Genomic DNA, 23683 nt, shown 5'->3' on the forward strand with positions numbered 1-23683 from the left:
CTTTATGGACTTGAATTACCCATTTACACCTTTAAACTCAAGTATCTGATAGAAGAGCTATAATTCGACCTAACTCGACAGAAAACGTGTGTCTCTTTTAATAGAGTAATAGAGTTATGTTAAACTTCAACTAAACACCTTTTGCTAGAAGTGATCCATTTCATCAGACACAGGCTTCGCACACACAGAGCCTGCACAGCATTCCCTTCAGGGGCGTCCCATCAGAAGCCCGAGCTCCGGTGACTTTTTGGCTGCTCTGATTTACGCTGATCTGGGCTAACCCTCAGCTGTCGTCAGCCTCAAAGCAGGACCAAATCAGGTCAGAACCTTCAAAGTCACAACTGAGAATTTGTTTACAGTTCTGAGGTAGATCGCCCTTCGTTAGTTTCAGTGAAACCCTGCTCTCATTTTGAGGAAGCAACGTACAGCTCATAAATCCTATGCAGCTCCACTTGTGACAACTGAAGATTTCACTGGTGTAAAATGTTACAGGGGTGGTAGAATATGAGTTGATAACACGAACCTGAATTAACGGATTTAGACATTTTCTCTCTCCTATGGACAACACCCTTCGGAGCCTTGGAGAATGAGTGGAAGAGCAGTTGGCATTTTTAGGGTTCACACTTCAGGCTTCCATTGAGTCAGGACGCTATCTAATTAAGATCTTCTGCCTTGGCGATAGGCCTGCACAAAGCAGATGTTTTCATTACAAAAATGCTACTCTTTTTACAAAATGATACTCACAGAATCTGAGGTTTAGATAACACCATGCATGCCCTAATTTCAGTTCTAGTTCTTACGAGGCCAGAACGCTGAGCGATCAGCTGTGGCAGCAGAGGACAAAACAGCAACGGCTTCCGAAACTTCTCTTTTTCGTCACCATGGACGCTACATCAGTGTTCAGTTTCAATTACAATTTCAATGCCGCAAAGCAAAAAACAACACCGACGACAACCGCCAAGCAACAAAGTGGGACTGAGCGGCTAGCAGCTCATGGGGAAACACAACTGGAAGGCAACATGAAAGGGTGACAGGGTGGGGGGCTGGTGGTGACGGTGGTGGAGCCATGTGTGAATTCCTCCTCCATGTGACCAGCGTGCTTGGGACTGTCCCTCTGCGGTCAGGGTTGACGCACGGAAAACCATTTAAACACTGACAAAACTCAAAACATTTACAAACATAAAGTCAAAGTTAGGTGGAAAATCGCCTTCCTTAAAACAAATCCACCTTCGTGGACTATTTATTATGAGATCTTGAAACTGTTAAAAGTAAAGCACAATCAGTATTTTAAATGAAGGCAAGGTGACAAGCTCAATTACTTCAGGAAACTAAGGAACCTGAACAGTGGTGAGCGTTCAGATTGCCCCAGAACCCCTAGTCCAGGCGGGGCCCTAACCCAGAGTTTCCCTCCTGTGCGTTTCCTTCTGGAACGATCAAGGAGAGAAAGTCTAAAAAACAACAACAACTACTACGCTGTACTCAGAATTTATAATAAGGGTTCTTCTCACTTAAAAATAATGTAGGGTCTTTCCCTTCCCTCCATTCTCTTTTGGGGGCAGGGGAGGACAAATCACGGTCCCCTTTCAAGGGTTACAGGACAGAACACTGCCAACTGCCTCCAGCCTGGTGGCTGGCGTCCCAGTAAACACTAAGACAGAGCCACCAGACAGAGCATCAAGAGGAACTTTATTCCAATTTCTCCTGAAGGTGATTTCAAAACTTCAACTTTCCAGGGTGAAAGGTTGCAAAAAGCTGGAGAATGTGGATCGTTTGTGAGGTGAGAATAAAGAACACCTTCGCGTTTCAGTGGAGTATCAACACGAACCTTTCTGCTGTCCCAAAGCAGAAAGTCTGTCTACCTAGTGAGCTTCTAATGATTATGCTTAGAGATACAAATTAATAATATATACCTGTGTGTGTAAGCATATATCCTGTGCTCACCCGGATTCATATAACCTGATACACCCCCCTCCCACCTTCCGGCTCATATATAATTACAACATTGAATAAAATGGCTTTAAAAAAGTTGAGGAGAAATTCACACAAAACCTACAATTAACAATGTTAAAGTGCATAGTTCAGTAGCATTTAGTGCGTTCACAATGTTGTGCAATTAACCCCTTTCTCTAGTTTCAAGACTTTTTCATCACCCTAGAAGAACACACGCGCCCTTTAAATAGTCCCCCTCCAGTCTCTCTTCCCCCGGCCCCTGGCAACCACCAATCTGCTTTCCGTCTCTACGGATCTGCCTGTTCTGGACATCTCATATAAGGGAAATAGAAAATGGACTTTTAAGTTACATAAATTGTCTGAATTATTATGTGGTAATTCCAAATGTAAACAAGGTACAAATCTGGGATTTGTGGCTTAAAATGATGTTCTGGGGTTCAGATTTCACAGACCAGTAAAATTTCACAAGGAATCTTAAAAGACTGACATTGGCTTACCACCCTAACTGACAAATAGGAACATTTAAACAAATCATAAAAGATATTTTAATACCAAAAAAGACAATCCTAGAATAGATAGACCTGTAAGTTGAATAAACTTAGCTTTATGAGAGACACACACTATATCATCTTTATTTCTGCCTGGACAGGTAAAAGCCTTGCCCCAGAGCAGCGCAGGCATTTGGAAATGACTGATCCTGGGCTGTCACCTTCGGCACATCTGAACCTAGATAAACTACGTAGTGCACTCCTGGCCAAGAACTTGATCTTCCAAAAAATGATAACTTAGGGAATGAAACGGGTTTCATCCTGTAGGAATCTTTTTGATGGCCAAGACTGACCAGGTCTAAATCCACCTCAAGAATCAACAGAAAAGGATGGCAGCTTTGCAAGAGACACCGACACACTGACAATCAGGTAATTCCACTTCACCCAGGTGGACGGATGCCAGCCTGGGGTCGGGGTCTGGGTCTGGCGAGGTTAGACAGCAGACGGTCAAAGAAACAACCTTTACAAACACAAAAGCTCTAATGGGTGGGTTTCCCCCAACTCGGCCTTTTAAACTGGGGCATGCGGTCTGGGCATGTGCGAGGGGGGCGGTGCATGTTTATTACGGGGTAGACACATACCCTTCCTGGAATATCAGTTTTACAAAGCAATTAAATCATGTTAAACATCTTTAAATTAAACAGTATTAATTATGAAACAGAATACAAAATTCAAATAGCTTTCTGTGACAAAACCCAAGACTTCAGAAACTTAAACATTTTGGGGGTTCTTACTAGACCATATCAGGCCCATGGCCCCAGACTTCCAACAACAGCCGGTTCTCCCTCAGTCAGAGGAACTGCCAGGCAGAGTGTGAACTGCACTGTCCTGATCTAACCGATTCTAGCCCAGACAAGGCTACTGAGAGAGGCCAGGAGCGCTGACAAACTGTCCTAAAATTTACATGGAAATGCAAGGAATCCTGAACACAAAACAATTTTGAAAAAGAAGAACAAAGCTGGAGGACTCCCACTTCCTGATTTTAAAACTTCCAATGAAGCTACAGTAATCAAGACTGTGGTACAGACATACAGACCAATGGAACAGAATAGAGTCCAGAAATAAACCCTCACATTTACGGTCCATTGATCTTCAACAAGCACGCCAAGTCCATTCAATGGGGAAAGAACAGTCTTTTCAACAAATGGTGCTGGGAAAACTGAATAGCCACATTCAAAAGAATAAAGGTGGACCCTTACCTAACAGCATATACAAAAACTAACTCAAAATAGATCAGAGACCAAATGTAAGAGCTAAGATAAGATGATAAAACCCTTAGAAGAAAACATAGCAAATCTTTGGATTAGGCAATGATTTCTTAAATAAGAGACCAAAAAACACAAGCAACAAAAGACAAATTAGATAAACTGGACTTCATCCAAGTTAAAAACTCTTTTGCTGCAAACAGTACCATCAAGAAAGTGAAAAGACAACCCACAGACTTGGAAAAAGTGTTTGCAAAGCATATCTCTACTAAGGGATCATGATCACGATTGCCACCTTTGACTGCGCCCTGCAGGCCGCAGCACACTTCACCAGTCCGGTCAGCTCCCTCTCACCCTTCACACGTCCCAGGTCACCGCTGCCCCTCAACCTTCTGCAGAGGCCTCCCCTTGTGCCACCAGGAAACCCAAAGCCATTCGGCCTCACCTTCCCCAACTTCCTTCTTAAATTCCCCCTCCTGCCCTGGAAATTTCTGAAAACACACTCTGCTGAAGACGACGCTGAAATTCGGGTCTGCAGCAGATCTGGCTTTGGCAGCCTTACCATTCACACACAAGAAAGAAAGAGGGCTGACCGCAGAGTGACAATACCTGAAGCACAGCAAAACTGGTTCATTCAACAAAATGAAACACAACAATGAAAGGTCAGTTCAATCAGAACCAGATGATCTGAGTGAGGCCCTGGTTGGGGTGTGGAGGGTGACTGAGTTGCCCGATCCTCCTGCATTCCATGCTCTGCTGCCCTCACGAGTGAGGGTGTGCACGTAAACAGGCTGGGCAAGGACCGGCAAAGGTAACCTCTGGTCACGTCTCAAATCCAAATCCATGATCGTGGCCTTTCCATACTGTGTTCTAGCCAGTTAACTAAGAGCACAGCACAGAAACATAGAAAGACAGTACCCTCTGATTCTGACCGTGAAGATCAATAATCACATATGCTCTCTACTCTTAATGCTCTGCCTCTCTTTTACGTTTTTGAATAGGTATTATGTTTACGGGGTTCAAACACACACGCGCGCACGCACACACACACACGCACGGTGAAAACCCTGGCGTCCCCCCAACAAAGGTATCACTTTTAGTTTCCCGCCTGTCTTTGAGGTTCACCGTGGAGCCGTAACAGAAGTAGCCTGGCCCTCCCTCCCTGCGCGAGGACCAGCGGGGGCGGCACACTCTGCAGTGGCCTCCTCATCCACTGCTCGCTGACGCGTACTCCACTCATCAGTCCACAAAGAGACGCTACTTACTTGACATAAACCCTTTCCCAGCATTTCTCTCACCACATTGCCACACTCCATTCACAACACACTCCCCAGTGCGCTGAACCGGGGACCACCAGTGAGCTTATCAAGTATTACTTCTCTTGGGAGGCCTGCCCCCGCCCCCAGGCCCGCTCCCTCCTCCTTGGTGCCAGTCTGAAGGTGCACAGACATCACCTTCAGCGCCCAGCACAGTGCCAACCACCAAGGTGGTGATTTACAAATATTTGTCAAGGGAATGAGACAAAGCTTTAGGTGGCCGTAAGGCAAAAGGTCAAAGCTAAATTTTGTTCTCCTTTCTGTTAGGTATATTCCATAAAGTTTTCCTTCCCTTTGAAGCAAACTCAGTTAACTAAAAATTTTGGTCTTACTTTTAACCTTATGTGGCACAACAAAGGATGCAGCGCGGCTACGCTACCAACACTGAAGTCAACAAGAGCACACACACGGAGTATCGTAGGGCTTTATGAAAATCAGGAACATGAGTTCACAGGCTTTTTATAAACTACAATGTAAACATCCTCTCAGTTGTATACATCATCAAGAAGTAGTTGTCTTTACTACTGTCTCCCCTCGGACAAATGCCTAAACTAAAACAGCCAGTTTTCAGATAAAGAATGTCTCTCCTCCTTACAGCCCAAAAGCTCCAAATTCTATTACTACCAATAGAACAATATATCTCACTTTGTTCTAAATTCAAAGAATTACTCATGAGGAATCTTTACCAGTACTAAGTTTATGTTCAGCACTGAAATACTCATTAGCTATGCTGAAAATGCAGCTTCAATGTAAATCTTTCAGGATGTACAAGTTCCTTAAACGAAGTGGAAAGCAGTCCCCGAGTCCATGTTTCTTCAACGGGAGTTTCCAGGCTACGCTAAGGGGCAAGTGGGTGCACTTTTAGGCCCCACTGACTTAATTTCATCCGTACCCACAAACCCCCAAGGTACAGCCTTACCTTCATGACCCAGAATCTGCATCTCCTGTTTTTCTAGATGACACCATAAGATCAACTAACCTGGTTTCAGCTGCACTGCACTCTACACCGCTGTGAAAAACTGAGAGCAGAAAGTACTGCGTGGCTAGATCTCTGTGATAAAGGAGCCTGTGAGAGCAGCCCTGTGCACATCCAGAGAGGTGTGAGCCCGGAGTTGTGAGTCAGAAAACCCAACAGCTCTTCCTTCTGACCTTAGGCAAGTCCGGGAACCTCTCTGCCTTGGCTTCCACAGCCGTAAAAATAGGACTAATAATACCTGTTTGCTGTCTCATAGGAAATAGGATGGTTAATGAACACCTGCAAGGAGGTCTGAAGATGAAAAAGGTTCCTGGGCGCTAATGACAGACAAGCGTCTCCACCCTCCTTTGGCTATTCGGCCATGCTGCAGACGGGGAGGACCAAACTGCTCCGAGGAAACTGGTCTTCCTAAACAATCTCTCTTAAGGCCACACAATTTTGAAAAACTCTGGAAGAAATGCATTACGGTAATGCTTGGTGTACCAGACAGTATGCAAGGAAGCACACAGGGATGGCAGACGCCTGAGCTGCACTGGCTCTTGGGCTGCTGTGCCTCATTTCTGCACACTCCTAACTGGTATAAATATTTACCTGGGCAGCGTGTTTCAGTTACTTTGGATGTCACAGTCAAGGCTATTAACTGGCTGATAAGTCCCTGTTTCCTGATGAAGAACACTTTACCAAATATGCTTCTTAAACTCCCCTTTATATTTTTAACATGATGTACAGTTTTAAAAATTATTTTAGGGGCTCCAAGTTTAGCTTACATTTCACTTAAAGGCTCTCCTCCTTTTTTAAAATAGAGGAAAGGCTCAAATAAGCAAAGGATTAAGCCTATATACTAAACAAGACTGGAGACTGAACTGTTTTTTATAAGTTGGTATTTGGCTTTACAGAAACACATGTGCGTGCATATGCACACGCATACCCCCCAAAAGGTATTTTCCTAATCTACGTAGGCAGGACAGTCTACCTTTATTTAATTGGATACTGATAATTGCAACTCATACCAAATTAAACGCAAAAATTCAAGGTTAAAATTTTGAAAGTTTACATTGAACTGATGCACAACACTTAGAAGTGAAAAATCCAGAATTCATATGCACTGATACTGTACTATTTGAATAAGAAAAGTCAACCCAAGAAAGTTTACATGCCTTAGAAAAGGTCAGTTTAAATATCTGATGGCCTCCTCTGGAGAATAAATGAGACAAAATAAGAAAGGAGTGCTTAAGGGGAAGAAGTAGGCAGAGAGGAAGAAGACAAGCAAAACATTTCAGGACATCACAAGTTTAACTTTGGCTTAAAGTGTAAACTTAAGTTAACCTTTGTTTAAGATTAATAACACCTCTTCAATATAATGTCATTTGTGACTTTATTGCAAAGAAAAAAGTATCTGTATTAAAGTCTTAAAAAAAACCCTCACTCATTGGACAGTCACTCAAGTTTTCTACCAGCATAGCATTTCTCTTAACTAAGGATAAGAGAAAAGGAGGAATCTGCTCATTCTTATCCTGTACTTTTGTCCTCAGGGACAGCAGGCTGGAATTTGAATCTAAGCTCCTTTCTTTCAATTCCCTTGAAAATAAGTAATTTAATCAAACGCATTTTAAAATATAATGCATTCGCAGACTCAGGAAGGTATGGAGACAGTCAAGGACACCAGTGACCCGGTAAGCGACACTGTTAGGCCTTCGCCTTGAGTCCGCTAGCTCGATTCTGGTACGATTAGATCTAATTTGGGAAGGGGAGGGGGGGGTCACTAAATTGACAAAATCCCAACGTTTTCAACATCTAGTAAAATATTCTAAACAGCAGGCAAGAAGGGTCATCCACGTTCTCTCAAGTGAGATGTCTCCCCGGGACCAGGCCTCAAGCACACAGAACTGTCCACATTTCCTGCAGCTTGGTGTGGCAGAAGTGGTCCAAGTTCTAGTCAAACAGTGCACGGTTTCTTCAGGCCTTGTCACTCACTATCTGGTCAGGTCTGCTCGTGGACATTCGTTTTTGATGTCTGTAGAACGAGCACAGAGCTTCTTTCCCATCCGGCTCTGGGCATTAAGTGTCTGCGATGGTCCCTGGGATGGCCCAGGCACAGGGCAGGTGCTCCTCTAGCTCCTGCCTCCTCCCAGATGTCCACCAAGAGAGTTTAAAGCAAATTAGCAGGAAGACGCGGAAGACCGCACTTAAGAGTTTATGTAATGTATGTATACATAGTACAAATTCAGGATAATATAACGTAACACTAGCTCTGAACATCAGCAATTATTTTAGAAAGCTATCAAGATGCTAAGACCTTGTGAGAAGTTTAGTTTTCTAAAACTGCTATCATGTCAACTTTTTTTCTTAAGAAATAGAAAACCAGGGAATTCCCTGGCGGTCCAGTGGTTAGGACTCTGTGCTTTCACTGCCGAGGGCCTGGATTCAATCCCTGGTCCGGGAACACTGCGTGTCAAAAAAAAAAAAAGGAAAAAAAAAATACTGTATACTTTCAGTGAATAAATAAATCCATATTTACATTATTTAATGTGAAAATACGCACACGCAGACAGAGATGTGGAATGATATACAGCAAACTCCAAACAACTTGCTCTGAGATGCCAGGAAAGGTAGGAGACTGATTCTGGGGATAAAGCTAGGGAGAATTTTAGTTTTATTCGTAATTAAAAAAAATTTTCAAAGTGGCTATATTCACATATGGATTTTTTTAAAAAGACAAACGGAAGCTGACTAAGGCCAAAAGAGAGGCCCCGGGTCCTGGGGTGACTCCACTGCCCACACGCTGGGTGGAGTTATCACCTCCCACTGTGGCCTGAGAGACCTGTTTACATTACTAGCTGACTAGTTAATCTGGGAAGTTTTTTTTTGAGGTAGGAAGAGAAAAAATACAGAGGCTTGGTAAAAAACAGGGTCAGGGTCACATCCTGCTCATGCTAGAGAGCTCTCCTAGGCCAAGGGTCTTCAGTTTTTTTGGTGTCAGGATCATGTCCTCTAAAAAAGTCTGGAGGACCCTGAAGAGCTTAGGTCACGTGGGTTCTACCTACTGATAATGACCAGATTAGAGAATGTTTAAAACATTTACTTATTAATTCATTTAAGATGAGAGGAATGGACTCATTTCGTGCTAACATAAATATCATTTTGAGGATAACTTCATTAAAAAAACAGCAGGAAGAATGACACTGTTTTACATTTCTGCCTATTTCTTTAAAGCCTTGCTTAAAAGACAGGTAGACCTGCATTTCTGCTTCTGTATTCAATCTGTTTGATATGGTATTTTGCTTGAAGTATATGAAAAGAAGCCCAGCCTTCACAGACATGTTTAGTTGAAAACGGGAGGTATTTCAATGGCTTTTAAAAAAAATTGTCGATATTCTTCTTTGATTCTATGCTAACATTCGGTAAGTGGTACTTTCTTAAAGATTAGTTGCACCATGGAATCTGGAACCATATTGATGGATGTTTCAGTGACCTCAAACCCTGAGATGTGTCCTGCAATTTCAATGTGTCTCCTGCCCATGCATGTTTGCAGCATCACTGAATGTGATGGCATGCAGTCATGCAGATCTTCCACCGTTCACATCAAGAAGCCCTGTTTGTTAGTATCACCAGGAGCCGTCAGCACCAGGAGCTGTCAGGTTCACGCTGGCGGATACACGTTTTCCAAAATTCAGATTTTTGCTTGCAAGTCTGAATTTTATCATGGGCAACAAATAGTGTCACTGCTGTTTCCCCTGAATTGACAGGCTGCCTTCATTCCTTTTCGAGAAAGCAAACGTCAAATATTCAGGTCTTACTAACCCAATCTGTCTGTCTTTTGTTCTTTCAAGTATTGAATAAAAATGATGTTCCTGAAAAAAGTGGCTAGTTCAGCCTGCAACTCACACGACCGTGCAGTGCTCCTAGAGACTGCCACCGTACTGCGGTGTGCCCGAGGGCTCTGTGTGAACTCTGCACATCATCCACAAAATGTTATTAAAAGGTGTGTTTGCAAGAGCTGAGATTTACCAACCCTAACGTTTCATGCTTCATCAAGGATGGTCTTAGGTCCGACTGGTGTGGCGTGGTGGAGCATACGCTGGTTTCTAGCTGGACACCACTGCGTACTCCAAGCAAGGAGCTCTTCTACCCACCACTGGCTTTGCACCATCAGGGCGAACGGCCACACGGTGAAAGAGGCAAAAAAGGCCTTCGCAGTCTTGGAAAGACAGTTTTGACCTTGCAGATCCCTTGGAAGTATCTCAGGGACTCCAGGGGCCCAATGACCGCACCTACAAACACTGCCCTATGGAAATGCTGAGGATATCGTCACAGCTTCAGAGTTGTGAAAACAAGGTTATCATATACCACCCCTAGAGAAGCCTGGCCTACTACCTGAAGGTGAAAAAAACAACTTCTAGTTGTATATGTATCAAAATGATCTACAAATGCAAACATACACAGACCACCCCCGCCCCATTTCTTCCTCCTTGAAGTCTACCAAGAATAAAGGACCAGCAATTTAGGAAAACTAGGCTTGCTCCCTAGAGTGAAACATTACTATTTTCATAACTTTATAAGTCAAAATACCATAATTAGAACACATTGCTGGTGAATAACACAACCAGCAGATAAAAATCCAAATGTAATACACGAAGTTCACACACATCAACGACAAAGCAGAGACTGAAAAACCTAATCAAACAGGTGAAACAGCTCAAGCTCTATTAAAAATACCACAATATTAAAACTTGAAGCAATAAGGTATAAGGTTATATATATTTTTTTTTTTGGCCACACCGTGCAGCATGTGGGAGCTTAGTTCCCTGACCAGGGATCAAACCCGTGCCCCCTGCATTGGAAGCGCAGAGCCTTAACCACTGGACCGCTGGGGAAGTCCCACCAAATAATATCTTCATTTAAAAATCCCAACACAAAAAAGGAATTCAGGAGTTTAATGTAATGGGATTTGACAATTTGACAGTAAACTTTTGGAAGTCCAGTTGCTAAAGCATCAGAAAGCAACATCTGCATTTAAATACAACTAAGGGGAAATGACAAGTGAAGTCACCCTATATGGGACTAATCACAGATAAAATCTCTAACTTCTAAAAGTAGAATTCCTTATGAATCTTATGCTAAAACACTTTTCTTCAAAAGAGTTAAAAATGGGGTGAGGAGAGGAATGTATTAAAAGCTGATTTCTTATTAACAGACTAGATCCCTGAGAGTGAAAAGTCTGAAAGGGGGTCAGTAAGTACACTCTGACTAGAGAGACTTTGGATCACCTTACTAGGTAATTTTACACACAGTCTACAAGCAGAACACAGTGCACACTCCAGGATCATCAATGATACTGATTTCTTCCAGGTGGTGAAATGACAAGCAAATTGCAAGAAGAGAGGCTTGGTAAATGGGAGAGGGAGAGAGCAGACAGAGACAGAGACAGATAAGCTTCAAGATGAACAAATACAGGTAATACAGCAGCGGAAAAATAAAATAAGTTGTGGTTAAGATGCTGGGCTCTGAATTACCACAGTGACCTAGAAAAGAGACGATAACCACAGCAACCACTAACACTTCCCATAGTCTTACAACACTCCGGCACCATTTTAAGCGTTTTGTGTGTATGCACTCATTTAACTAACCCTCATAAAAATACAGAGAGGTAGGTCCTTTTATCCCCATTTCATTCCCATTTCCAAGCAGAGAAGTGAGTTAGCCTGCCCAAGACAGCTCAGCTAACCAGTGGTGGGGTGGGAGCAGGGATCCGAACCCAGCCTTGTGGCTTCAGACCCCCCGCCCTTAACCACTAAGCACCCTGCCTCTCAAGTTCAGAGGGAACCTTGTTTTTTACCTAAGAGCGTGCCATAAACTGTTAGGCTTTAAAAGTCCAATAAAAATGCCAATAAACATCAAAAAAAGGTGTATGTCCCAAAAACACCGTTTGGTAAGATGGTGCAGCTGTCTGTGCAGTCACTACACGTTAGCAACAAGGGGACCGTGCTGGCTGCAGGAGGCCACCAATAAGGCTCTGGGCTACAGGGTCTCAACCTCACCCCACCTGGGATGACCAAGCCCCCGCCTGATTATTTCACCGCCTGATTATTTCACTGGCCACTAATTTGTCAGCAATGGAGTAAAAGGAAAAACACAGGAAAAGCCAAAACTTGAATATAAAAGACCACTGCTCACTATTTAGGAAACAATTTCTAAGTAATTACATGTGCTTTGCACATTTTTTCTAAAGCAGCACATTTTAAAGACATTTCTCTCAAACGTGGAAAAGTTTAAACCTACACAGAAGCTGAATACTTGTATTCAACGTGTACACCTGTATACCCACTTCCCCAGATTCACCAATTGTTCACATATTAGCATATTTGCTTTACATTTATTTTTCTCCTTGTTATTTGAAATAAGTTGCAGAGATCATGATACTTCACCCCTAAATACCTCCGTCTGCAATTCCTAAGAATGAGGACAGTGCCTACAATCACAATCCCTTTAAAACTAACAGTAATTCCATAGCGTCCCACATCGCTCTGCACTCGACCAATGTCTTCTGCAGGCTTGATTTTACTTTGTTTTGTTTTTAGAACAAAGATCTGATACAGATTCACTCACTATATTTGACTGTTACATCTCTTTAGCTTTTCTTTTTAACTAGAGGGGTTTTTGATTTATGAATAATTCAAGGGCCTGAAACAAAACCAGATTTTTCTTGCTGTAGTAGTTTATCCTTGTGCACTTTAGCCACGTCTTTCCAAGATTAATAAGAAAGATTTTTCCTTGAGTACATTAGTGAGAGAAACTACCCCAGTTTTGGAGTTCTCCGCATCCTTGGTGGTACTTTTCCCATCTGACAGGGAAGAGGAGGTGAGGTGGGCCTTGTCTGGAAGCAGATGTGGGTGACAGAGGTCTTGCCTGCACCGGCCCCTTGCTCCGGCCTCTGGTCTGGGATGCTCTGCATGGCCAGGAGCTGGGCTGACAGAAGGGTGCTTTGTCTCATCTTATCACCTGGAAATCCAGAGCCTCCCCAAAGACTGCAGGCCAGCTTTAGCTGGGTCTCCAAAAAAGGTCAAAAAGATAATACCAGAAGATGACATATGTGGCTGCCTTTCCTTCTGGGACGGCCACCAGCAGCAGCTTGGGGACATGTAGCTGACACAGGGGCAGGGGCCCTGGACTTGGCCTTACAGCCTGGTAAGCTTGGGGAGGAGTGACTAGGATGCATCCGGCCGACCTCCCGGGCAGGAATGCTGGGAGGAACAAGTCGGGCAGTGTTCACAAAAGCGCATCACACCTGGCAGGCCGCCGTCGGATAGGAGGAGAACCACCCTGCAGTGCTACCTGATGTGTGGAAATGGAGCAGGGCGTACCCCAAACCTCTGTGCCTTCGAAGACACGGTCCTTCCCTAGATGCAAAACCACACACCCTTTTCTTGACTACTAACCTTGCTTCTTTACTTTTGTCTCATTCTTCCACACAATTAACATCTTTTAATGAAAAAATTCTAGGAGTTTAGCTTTTGCTGCAAGGCAGGAGTCATGATCAGTTCCGGGAAGACTAATTAACAAAAGTTGTGCAGGCTTTAACACAGACATGCACCCCCCAGAGAGTTATTTGTTACTCTGGTTTCCTTCCTCACTGGCAGGAATGACAAGAGAAAACAACTTCACACAGGCTCATTCCAGGGAGCTTTAAAGGTGTACTTCTAAAAAGCCGCCTCATAGACAGTGACAGCTACACAACACACAGATGTTAGTGCAGCAAACACCTTGAGTTGGACTGATACACTATTCGGAGAGAAAGCATCACTGGTTTGAGCTCTTGAGGGGTCTTTGTTTTTGGTCGTCAATGACATTTTTCCTTCCTAGTTCTGGGAATGAGGACAGTGCTAGGCATCCATCCTCACAACATTCACTGACTTTAATCACGCAGGAGTGTCCCACACCTGGGAACCCGCGTGCAAGTGCACGTGCATGTGCACAGGTGTGCTTAGCAGCGCTGGCTAAGTCACCAGATGGGCTGCAGCGGGAAAGGAAGCCTTCGGGCTGACACCCTGCACTGCCCCCTGCTCGTTCTTTTCTAAGTTTTTTTGGAAAGGTAAAGACTTTCATTGAATTGGTGACTCAGGAACACTTGTGAGAAAACAAACTCTTCTATAATCAGACTTCCATTTCCCAGGAAAAATGGGTTTACACGGAGAATAGTTTGCTCTCCAGCTCCCCACCAGGCCGAGGTTACTCCTCAGTCTTTCAGAGACAGGACTCACCAACCGACTACAAGATCGGAGCAGTTAACAACTTGCTTGAGGCCAGAGTAAAAGCCAGCTGGCACAGGATGGAGGTCGCTCTCTTCCTCTCTGGCCATTAACATCTTTTTTGGCTTGGCTATTCTTGCCTTAAACCTGGCTCTGGAAGTGAAATATATTTTACTATACTTAACAGGCAATTACAATTCAAGGAATAGTCTAGAACAGGGGTGGGCAAACTATGTCCCATGGGCCAAATCTGGCCAGCCTCCTGCTTTTGTAAATAAAGCTCTACTGGAACACAGTCATGCCTATCTATGGCTGCTTTCTCAGCCAAAAATATTTACTTTCCAGCCTTTTCTGAAAAAGTCTCTCGATCCCAGTCTAGAACTGTGCTGTCCAATACAGCAGCCACTAGACACATGTCTATTTAAATTTAAAATAACTAAAATGAAGTAAAATTAAAAATTCAGTTTCTCAGTTGCAGTAGCCACGTTTTAAGGGCTCAACAGTCACATGTGACCAGGGGCCACTGTAGTGGACAGCACAGAGGACATTCCCACCATCGCAGACAGTTCTCTCGGACAGCCCTGGAAGTACAGGATTTAAGTCATCAAGCTAAATTTACAGCCATCAAGTTCCTCCAGGTGACGCCTTCTCCTTCTACAGACAGAAAAGTTTAGACTTTTCAGCAACATGTTCCTGTCACACTTGGACTTTTTAGGATATGCTAATTCACTATATTAACTGCAAACTCTAGACTATGTAATAGGAGACAAATATCAAACCGACTGGGACTACTCATCAGTTTAGTGATCGTATTGATTGATTTGTTCACTTGACTGCCCCACCACCCAGGGGACTGTAAACTCTGAAAGCTGGGCCACAGGGCTTCCTTCATATTCCGAATTAGGTTCCTGCTTGGCACGTGGTGGTAGCGACTTGACAAATATTTGTAAAATGAATGAAGAAATGGACCCTAGGCACAAAAACTGTCATATACCAGGGGCCACTGAAACGCACGGATGTTGATAAGACACTGGGGAAAACCCGCTATTATAATCCTGTGGCAAAAGGTTCTACAAGCAGCCAACATTTCTATTTTTAAAATAAAACAAAAAAAAATTTTTTTTTTTTAAAAGATTCCAAACAAAACAAAACAACTGCCTTGGTTTGTTTAACTGCCTTGGTTTGGACTCTGGCCCTACCACTTACAGGCTGAGTGACCTTGGGCTGGTGACTTTACCTCTGTGCGGAAGACCCTTCTTCTCTAAATGCACCCTGAGTCGGTGGTAAGCCTCAGTGTTGCCCCCTCCCCTTCCCAGCATCACGATTACATCAGCCCCTGCTCTCTGTCCTAGCACCTGCCCAGAGTCAGCTCTTCCTGTGCCCCTCCTGCACCAGGGCCCCTGTGTGGGTCTCCCACTAAACCATCCATTTCTCTGGGGTGGGGACTCTCAGCACTGGACATACAGAGGAGATGCATAGTGGATATTAAATTGATCAAGACTCTAAAAGCCAATACAAACAAAATAAATTTTGCTAAACCACACATTAACATGCTTGCTCTAAAAAGTCCTGATGAGTAAATCAAGCGTTCAAGTTTTAGCTAGTTCACTGTTTGACCCAGAAGTTAGTTTTAGGCCCTAAAGGTTATCCCTTCTTAAAATCTCAAGTCTCTTTTAGGTTAATACGCTTCACTACTTTTTCCCTTCACAATCAGACAGCAATCAACCACTCAACCAACAGCAAAAAAATTCAAATTGGTCACAGTAAAGTCTTGGAATTAAAAACAACAACAACAATGTGGTATAAGATATAAAATCAAACAATTCCATTTCAGAATAAAGTTCAAAAAATGACTAGTACATTAAATGTTTAATGAAATCAGAAAACTCAAACTAAAACAATCTGTTATTTATAAGAAGATACCTTAAAAGTATCAAAATACACATTTTATATGCTATAAAATTTTCTTTTTGCTAGTCAGTCACCATTTAAGAACTTATATCGAAACACAATTACATTTTGTTTTTGCCCATTTGGCTCCTGCAACTAAAATACCTGAGTGCCATCTGTGGTCAACATTTGCTCTTTCCTGGGTGCACTACAAAACAATGTGACCTACAGGTTGGTCATTGTGGACATTAATTTCCACCAGCTTCTTTCAAGAGGGTTTGGAGAGAAAAGCAACACCCATTTTATTCCAACAGACTGGGTATTCATGTGGTTTTATTTCCTTTATCTGCAAACACCCTAGGATCTGAAAAATCTTGTCTGGTATTTTAGTCATACAGACTATTAGTCACCTAGAGATCCTGCCCCCACCCTTCCTTGACATGGGTCCTTAAAGGAGATTCTGACAGAACTGTTCTGTTAGGGACAGAGCTGTGATACTGTATAAATTTTAAAGTGGTATGATGAAGCTTAACATCCATTTTCTACTTCACCCAATTATGAACAAAAAATTTGTATAACAAATACTTTTAAATGCTAAGAAAAAGTATATGATTATCCTGATACCTATATTTTAATATAATTATTAATTACTATGCTAATTGTGTTTTAAGCTAAATTCTGAACTCCAATTCCGTATAAACTACAAGTGGCAAACTGTAATTATTAAAAGTGATCTATACACTCATCGAAAACTTGTTGCCATTTAAAATTTTAAAGGCAAATGTCAATACAAAGCCTATTTAAGTGCAAAGTATCTCCTACTATTCAATAAAAACGCTAACAGCTCAGAAATTATGACCCACGACGGATTCCAATATTTCAAAGCACGAGTCTATTTCTCTTTTAGGCTCCAGGGCAAGAACGAAAACAATCCTTTTAAAGAAGTTCTTTTCTAATCATTTCTGCATATTTTCTGACTGCAATTCATCGTTAATTCAGACGTGTGTCCCGGTGAAACCTTCAGGGTGTTAAGCAACACAGATGTAACAGAAACTCTGCGCACGGACAACTTGGCCAGGCGTGCCGCCCGCCTCTCCTTCCTACCCCCCGCCCAATGCCTTCCCCGGGCAGTGACTTCACATCCTTTGACATCAGCACGGCTCTGAAAGGGGGATGGGAGAGCGAGCAGAAAGCAGAAAAACCAGCTTTGAACTATGCATGCAAGGCCTCTCTCAAGACTCAAATTCTGTAAGTAGTTCGTAAAATGCCAAATTGCAGTGACACACCCAGCCTCCTCTGGTTAGGTCTGCCGCAAAACGGGGTGAATTCTACTAGAAAGGACTTCCTGCTTTTCTTATCTGAAGCACAATAGCCATTTATTAACTAACCACAGAAGGTTCCGTTTCAGTGAAACACACAATAACTTACCTCGAATATGGAGAAGGGCCACGGGCTGGAAAGGCCCATTGGAGTTGGCCGCATCCACCACCATCCTGCTGCCCGCTTTATTACATGTCAACATCTAGACTTCAGCGGGAAAGGCAATGTACTCCTTAAGGCAAGAAACCAGCCTCCATTTTAGTTTAAAAAAAAAAGACAAACTGAAGCTCTGCAGCTGGAGGGAACTGGCTGGTTCGTGATGTCAGCAGGCACGGGGCTCGCTGATTGGCCGGAAGCTGCAACTTAAAATGACACTAAAAAAACTGCAAATGGAAAGAGCATTCTGTTTGGCTGTCAGTGTGCATGAAAAGCCTGGACATTTTTTGGCTTTCTGCAGTCTTCATTTCTCAATAACTTTTAGGCAAAGATCCCATTTCTTAAGGGGCAGGACTGAGGCCACAACCCTGGCCAGACTATAAACACATGATTCTGAGAGAGCTACCACAAAAAAAAAAAAAAAGTGTGCATGTGTGTCTGCATGAACTTTAAATTTTAGCATTTCTCTAACTGGTACCCCAAATTCACTGGTACCTTATACCCGCCTGGCCACCTCCTATTTTCTATTCTAATTACTTTAAATATCTGTATCATATTTAGTATTTTGGCAACCTAGTTTTGTTTTTTTTTTTAAAGCAAATTGGCTATCCAAATATTACACAATCCCAATTCATCAGTTTGGACTCTTGTTCAACCTTTCCTACTACCAAGTTACGAATTAATAATCTTCAAACACTTTTTTCGGGATCTAATTTTTTTATTGGAAAAATTCAGTTAAAAAATTATATGAAAAATGAAAGCTTCTTTAAATTTAATAGGTAGAAAGTGCTGTAAGTTAAAGTTATTTATACCACCTGGCTGTGAAAGTTAAAGTCATAAAATAGAATGCAAGTGTTTATTTTTGTACCTTAAAGATGTCAACATACCACTTTTATTTAATTTTTTACGTTTTGTTTAAATTAAATTTTTTAATTAAAAAAAGATATTTCACTTTTTTTTAAAATGGGTCTAGTATTAAAAGCTATTATTCAGATCTTAATTTCCTATCTTCAAAAAAGGTTAATGTGAAAAGCTGAAGAAGAAGGACATCATTTCTGAATTGGAGTATCCTGGCCTGGGGAGGGGGTGTACGTGTGTGCTGGAGAGATGATTCCCTACAAAAAGAAGTGCTATTACTAGCTCCAAATGAAAATGAATAAGCTATGAGAAAAACCTCTTTGCCAGGCAGAACTGAAAAAAATTACTCACTCCTTCACACACACACACACACACACACACACACACACAACTAAGTTTGTCCAAACCATGTCTTCTCTTTCTATAAATTCTCACACAACGCCCCTCGCCCCCCCCCACCCCCCCCTTTCCCAGCTTGTGAACAAGAACCAAAAAGCCCTTTGGTTTCTAAACATAATACACAACAGTAAGAAACACCTGAAATGGACCGGGGTTAGCAGTACATCTGTGGGCTGGCACTCCACACATTTCAATGAGCAAATGAAGTGCTACAATCGTTTGGGGGTGCTTATTAAGTTCCCCTACATTAGTAAGAAGGTAGGTTTTACTATGTGTATCAACAGCCATTAAGAAAATAAATGAAAGCAAACCAAATCCTACCCCTGCCCCCGTCCGCAGAGTTGAAGGAAGCTGCTGGGTTCCAAAGCTGGCCATGAATTAAATGATAACAAGCAATGGGGAGTGGGTGTCATGTGATGGGCCTCCCACCTGCCTGGCTCCTCTGCTGTCTGCACAGCCTGTGCTCCCAGTCAGGTATTGTGAATTGAGATTCTGGCTGCTGACCCTCTGGGTGCACCAGATGCGCAAGGATGGCTCTCCCAGAACTATCACCTCCTCACGCAGGAAATGGTGCCAGATGAACTCAGCATTAAGGATCGAGGCTTGCAGGGGGCTCTGTGAGGGGTCAGGAAGCAGATGCTTACTGTAGATCTTACTTTAAAAAGAGAGGGACCTGTTCTCAAACAGTTTAATACTTCATATGAGATGAGATGGGGAAATGTGCCTGTCCTAAGATTGTGCTGTTGAGTGGAATGCAGAAATAACACGGAAAGACTCCTAGACTCTTTGTATAAAATATACAGGTTAAAGTCAAAGAAAAAGTGAAGACACTTGTTGATGTATTTTCCCTAATGATCTCAGATCAAAGGATCTCAACTTTATTAGTGATCTTCCCCCATGCTGTTTTGCAGCCTTATGCATATAAAGTAGTTCTTTAAAGGACTCAAAGTCTGTGATCTGGAAATCACTGATGAAACATACTCTAAAATATAAATAAGCAAACAAGCAGATAAATAATATGGAGGAAAAAAAAAAGACTTGCACAAATAAAGATAAGGTGTGTTTCGGGACTGGAAGCATACGTACTATAAATAAGCTGATGTTAACACTTCCCCAAATTGATTTATAGTTTTAAAGCAATTCCATTCAAAATTCAGAGGAGTCTCCTTATTTTTCTGGGTATCTGACAAAATAATTCTCAAGTTCACTTGGAAAAATTAAAAGCATGAAGAATGAGAACACTTCTCATGAGAAAGGCTGGTCCTACCAACTATAAAGCTTATGAACGAAGGACAGTGTGATGTGGGCTTAAGAGACAGGTCTTGGAACAGACAGCAACAGCTCCCAAAACAGTGAGTGTAGTTGTACAAATGTAATATTTGGATAAGGAAGGAAGCTCAAATCCACGGAAAGGGGAAGATTATTCAGACAACTGGTTGGCTATATGTGGGCAGAAGTCAATTTAAGTCTTACCAAAATAAAATCTGAGACGGGTTAAATAAAAAAACAAACACAGTTAAATTTTTAAAAAGTCAAATCATACCCCCCACAAATCCCCACAGCTTTGGGAAGAAAAGGGAAGTGAGTATATCAATTCTCAAGCCAGAAAAGGATGATTAAAAAACACTGGACAAACCTTGAGGGGATATTCCTCACATTAAAAAATTTACAAATTTCCGTATGTTCCCTCCAAAAATCAAAAGGAAGTATAAATGCTATAACTACAAGAGGTTAATAATATACTGCGATTAATTAGAAAAACACTGAGACCTCAGTGTTCAAATGATTCAGTTTACAAAAGAACTATAACCGCTCAATAATTATATGAAAAAAGTATTTCTTCACCTATCAAATCAGCAATAATTTAAAAAATTATAATTAATACTGGTAAAGGCATGTTGTAACCTTGCCAACAAATCTATAAATTATTCTGATCCTTTTGGAAAATAATTTGGCAATATGTAAAGATCCTTTGTTTATGTAATTTAACTTTTGGGAGTCCATTCCAAAAATGCAGTAGCCATGAGTGAGCATCACATTTTAAAAGATATTTATTTAAAAAACTGTGCTGAGACTTCCCTGGTGGCGCGGTGGTTAAGAATCCGCCCGCCAATGCAGGGGACACGGGTTCGAGCCCTTGTCTGGGAAGATCCCACATGCCGCAGAGCAACTAAGCCTGTGTGCCACAACTACTGAGCCTGTGCTCTAGAGCCCGCGAGCCACAACTACTGAGCCCGCGTGCCACAACTACTGAGCCCGTGCGCCTAGAGCCCCTGCTCCACAACAAGAGAAGCCACCGCAATGAGAAGCCTGCACACCGCAATGAAGAGTAGCCCCCGCTCGCTGCAAGTAGAGAAAGCCCACGCGCAGCAATGAAGACCCAAATGCAGCCAAAAATAAATAAATAAATTTAAAAAAAAACCAAAAAAAACTGTGCTAAAGTATACATAATATAAAATTTACCATCTTAATCATTTTTAAGTGTACAGCTCTAAGTGGCATAAGTACATTCACATTGTTGTGCTACCATAACCACCATCCATCCTCAGAACTCGTTTCATCTTGCCAAGCAGGCAATCTGTCCCCATTAAACACTTCCTCCCCATCCTCTTCCTCTCAGCCCCTGGCCACCATCGTTCTACTTTCTGTCTCTATGAATGTGACTACTCTGGGTACCTGATATAAATGGCATCATGCAGTTTTTGTCCTTCTGTGACTGAATTACTTCACTCAGCGTAAGTGTCCTTAAGGTTCGGCCATGTAGTAGCATGTGTCAGAATTTCTTCCCTTTTTAAGACTGGATAATATTCTATTATAGGGGTATGCCACATTTTGTTCTATCCATGCCTTGATAGACACTTGGGCTATTTCTGCCTTTTGGCTATTGTGAATAATGCTGCTGTAATATGAATATATAAATACCTATTTAAGTCTCTGCTTCCAGTTCTTTTGGGTATATTCCCAAAAGTGCAAAGTATGGTAATTCTATTTTTAGTTTTTTGAGGAACTGCCATGCTGTTTTCCATAGTGGCAGCATCATTTTACATTCCCACCAGCAGTGCACAAGGGTTCCAATTTCTCCATATCCTCACCAACACTTGCTATTTTCTGTTTTTTGATAGTAGCCATCCTAGTGGGTGTTAAGTGGTATCTCACTGCAGTTTTGATTTGCATTTTCCTAATGATTAGTGATGTTAATCATGTTTTCATGTGCTTACTGTCCATTTGTATATCTTCTTTGGAGAAATGTCTATTCAAGTCCTTGCACTTTTTTTTTTTTTTTTTTTTTGGCTGCGTTGGGTCTTTGTTGCTATACGCGGGCTTTCTCTAGTTGCGGCGAGCAGGGGCTACTCGTCGTTGCGGTGCACGGGCTTCTCATTGCGGTGGCTTCTCTTGTTGTGGAGCACGGGCTCTATGCGCGTGGGCTTCAGCAGTTGCAGCACGCGGGCTCAGGAGTTGTGGCTCATGGGCTTAGTTGCTCTGTGGCATGTGGGATCTTCCCAGACCAGGGATCAAATCCGTGTCCCCTGCACTGGCAGGCGGATTATTATTATTTTTAATTAATTATTTTTTGGCTGCGTTGGGTCTTCATTGCTGCCTGCGGGCTTTCTCTAGTTGCGGCGAGCAGGGGCTACTCTTCATTGAGGTGCGCCGGCTTCTCACTGTGGTGGCTTCTCTTGCTGCGGAGCACAGGCTCTAGGCACGCGGGCTCGGTAGTTGCGGCTTGCGGGCTCTAGAGCGCAGGCTCAGTAGTTGTGGTGCACAGGCTTAGTTGCTCCGTGGCATGTGGGATCTTCCCGGACCAGGGCTCAAACCCGTGTCCCCTGCATTGGCAGGTGGATTTGGCAGGCGGATTCTTAAACACTGCGCCACCAGGGAAGTTACCCTTTGCACATTTTTTTAAACGGCTTGTTTTCTTGTTGAGCTGTAGGAGTCCTTTATTAATTCTGGATGTTAATCCCTTATCAGATAGATGATCTCCGAATAGTTCTTCCCATTTTGTGGGTTGCCTTTTCACTTTGTTGATTGTGTCCCTTGCTGCACAGAAGTTTTAAATTTCGATGTGGTCGAATTTATCTACTTTTGCTTTTTGTGCCTGTGCTTTGGTGTCATAGCTAAAAAATCATTGATAAATCTAACATCATGAAGCTTTTCCTCTATGTTTTCCTATAAGGTCTTTGATCCACTTTGAGTTAATTTTTGTGTTTGGTGTAAAATAAGGGTCCAAGTTCATTCTTTTGCATGTGGAGATCCACTTTTTCCAGCGCCATTTGTTGAACAGACTGTCCTTTTCCCAGAGTGGGTGGCACCCTTGTTGAAAACCATTTGACCATACCTGTGACGGTTTATTTCTTGGCTCTCTTCTACTCTATTGGTGTATGTGTTTGTCTTTATGCCAGTACCACACTGATTCGATTACTGCAGCTTTGCAGTAAGTTTTGAAATCAGGAAATTAAGAATTTTGTTCTTCATTTCCAAGATTGCTTTGGTTATCCAGGGTCCCTGGAGATTCCATGTGAATTTTAGGATGAATTTTTCTATCTCCGTAAAAAAACACTGTTAGGATTTTGACAGAGATTGTATTGAATCTGAAGATCTCTTTGGGCAGTACTGATGTTTTAACGATATTAAGTCTTCCAATCCATGAACACACGTTGGCTTTCCATTTACTGGTGTCTTCTTTAATGTCTTTCAGCAATGTTTTGTAGTTTTCAGCATACAAGTCTTTCACCTCCTATGTTAATTCTAAGTATTTTATTCTTTTTGAGAGCATCACATTTTTATTTATGATTCTAAAATACCAGAAACAACCTTAATG

The 23683-nt window shown here is 42.4% G+C and overlaps 1 protein-coding gene across 6 annotated transcripts in view; it reads right to left on the bottom strand.

Annotated features, from left to right (window-relative positions):
• PPP2R5C (protein phosphatase 2 regulatory subunit B'gamma) overlaps window positions 1–23683 on the bottom strand; it is a 132655-nt gene that overhangs the window by 77268 nt on the left and 31704 nt on the right. For 4 of the 6 annotated variants that reach the window (XM_082647302.1, XM_082647301.1, XM_082647305.1 and 1 more), the window contains exon 1: window positions 17560–17707. The exons of the other annotated variants lie outside the window; for them this stretch is intronic. In XM_082647302.1, coding sequence (XP_082503428.1) covers window positions 17560–17613 — 54 coding nt within the window. In that variant the 5' untranslated portion in view covers window positions 17614–17707. Of the gene's footprint in view, window positions 1–17559; window positions 17708–23683 lie in introns of those variants that run through there. 6 annotated transcript variants of the gene reach the window in all.

This window comes from Grampus griseus, assembly GCF_964374135.1.
Source record: "Grampus griseus genome assembly, chromosome: 2".
Classification (NCBI taxonomy): domain Eukaryota; kingdom Metazoa; phylum Chordata; class Mammalia; order Artiodactyla; family Delphinidae; genus Grampus; species Grampus griseus.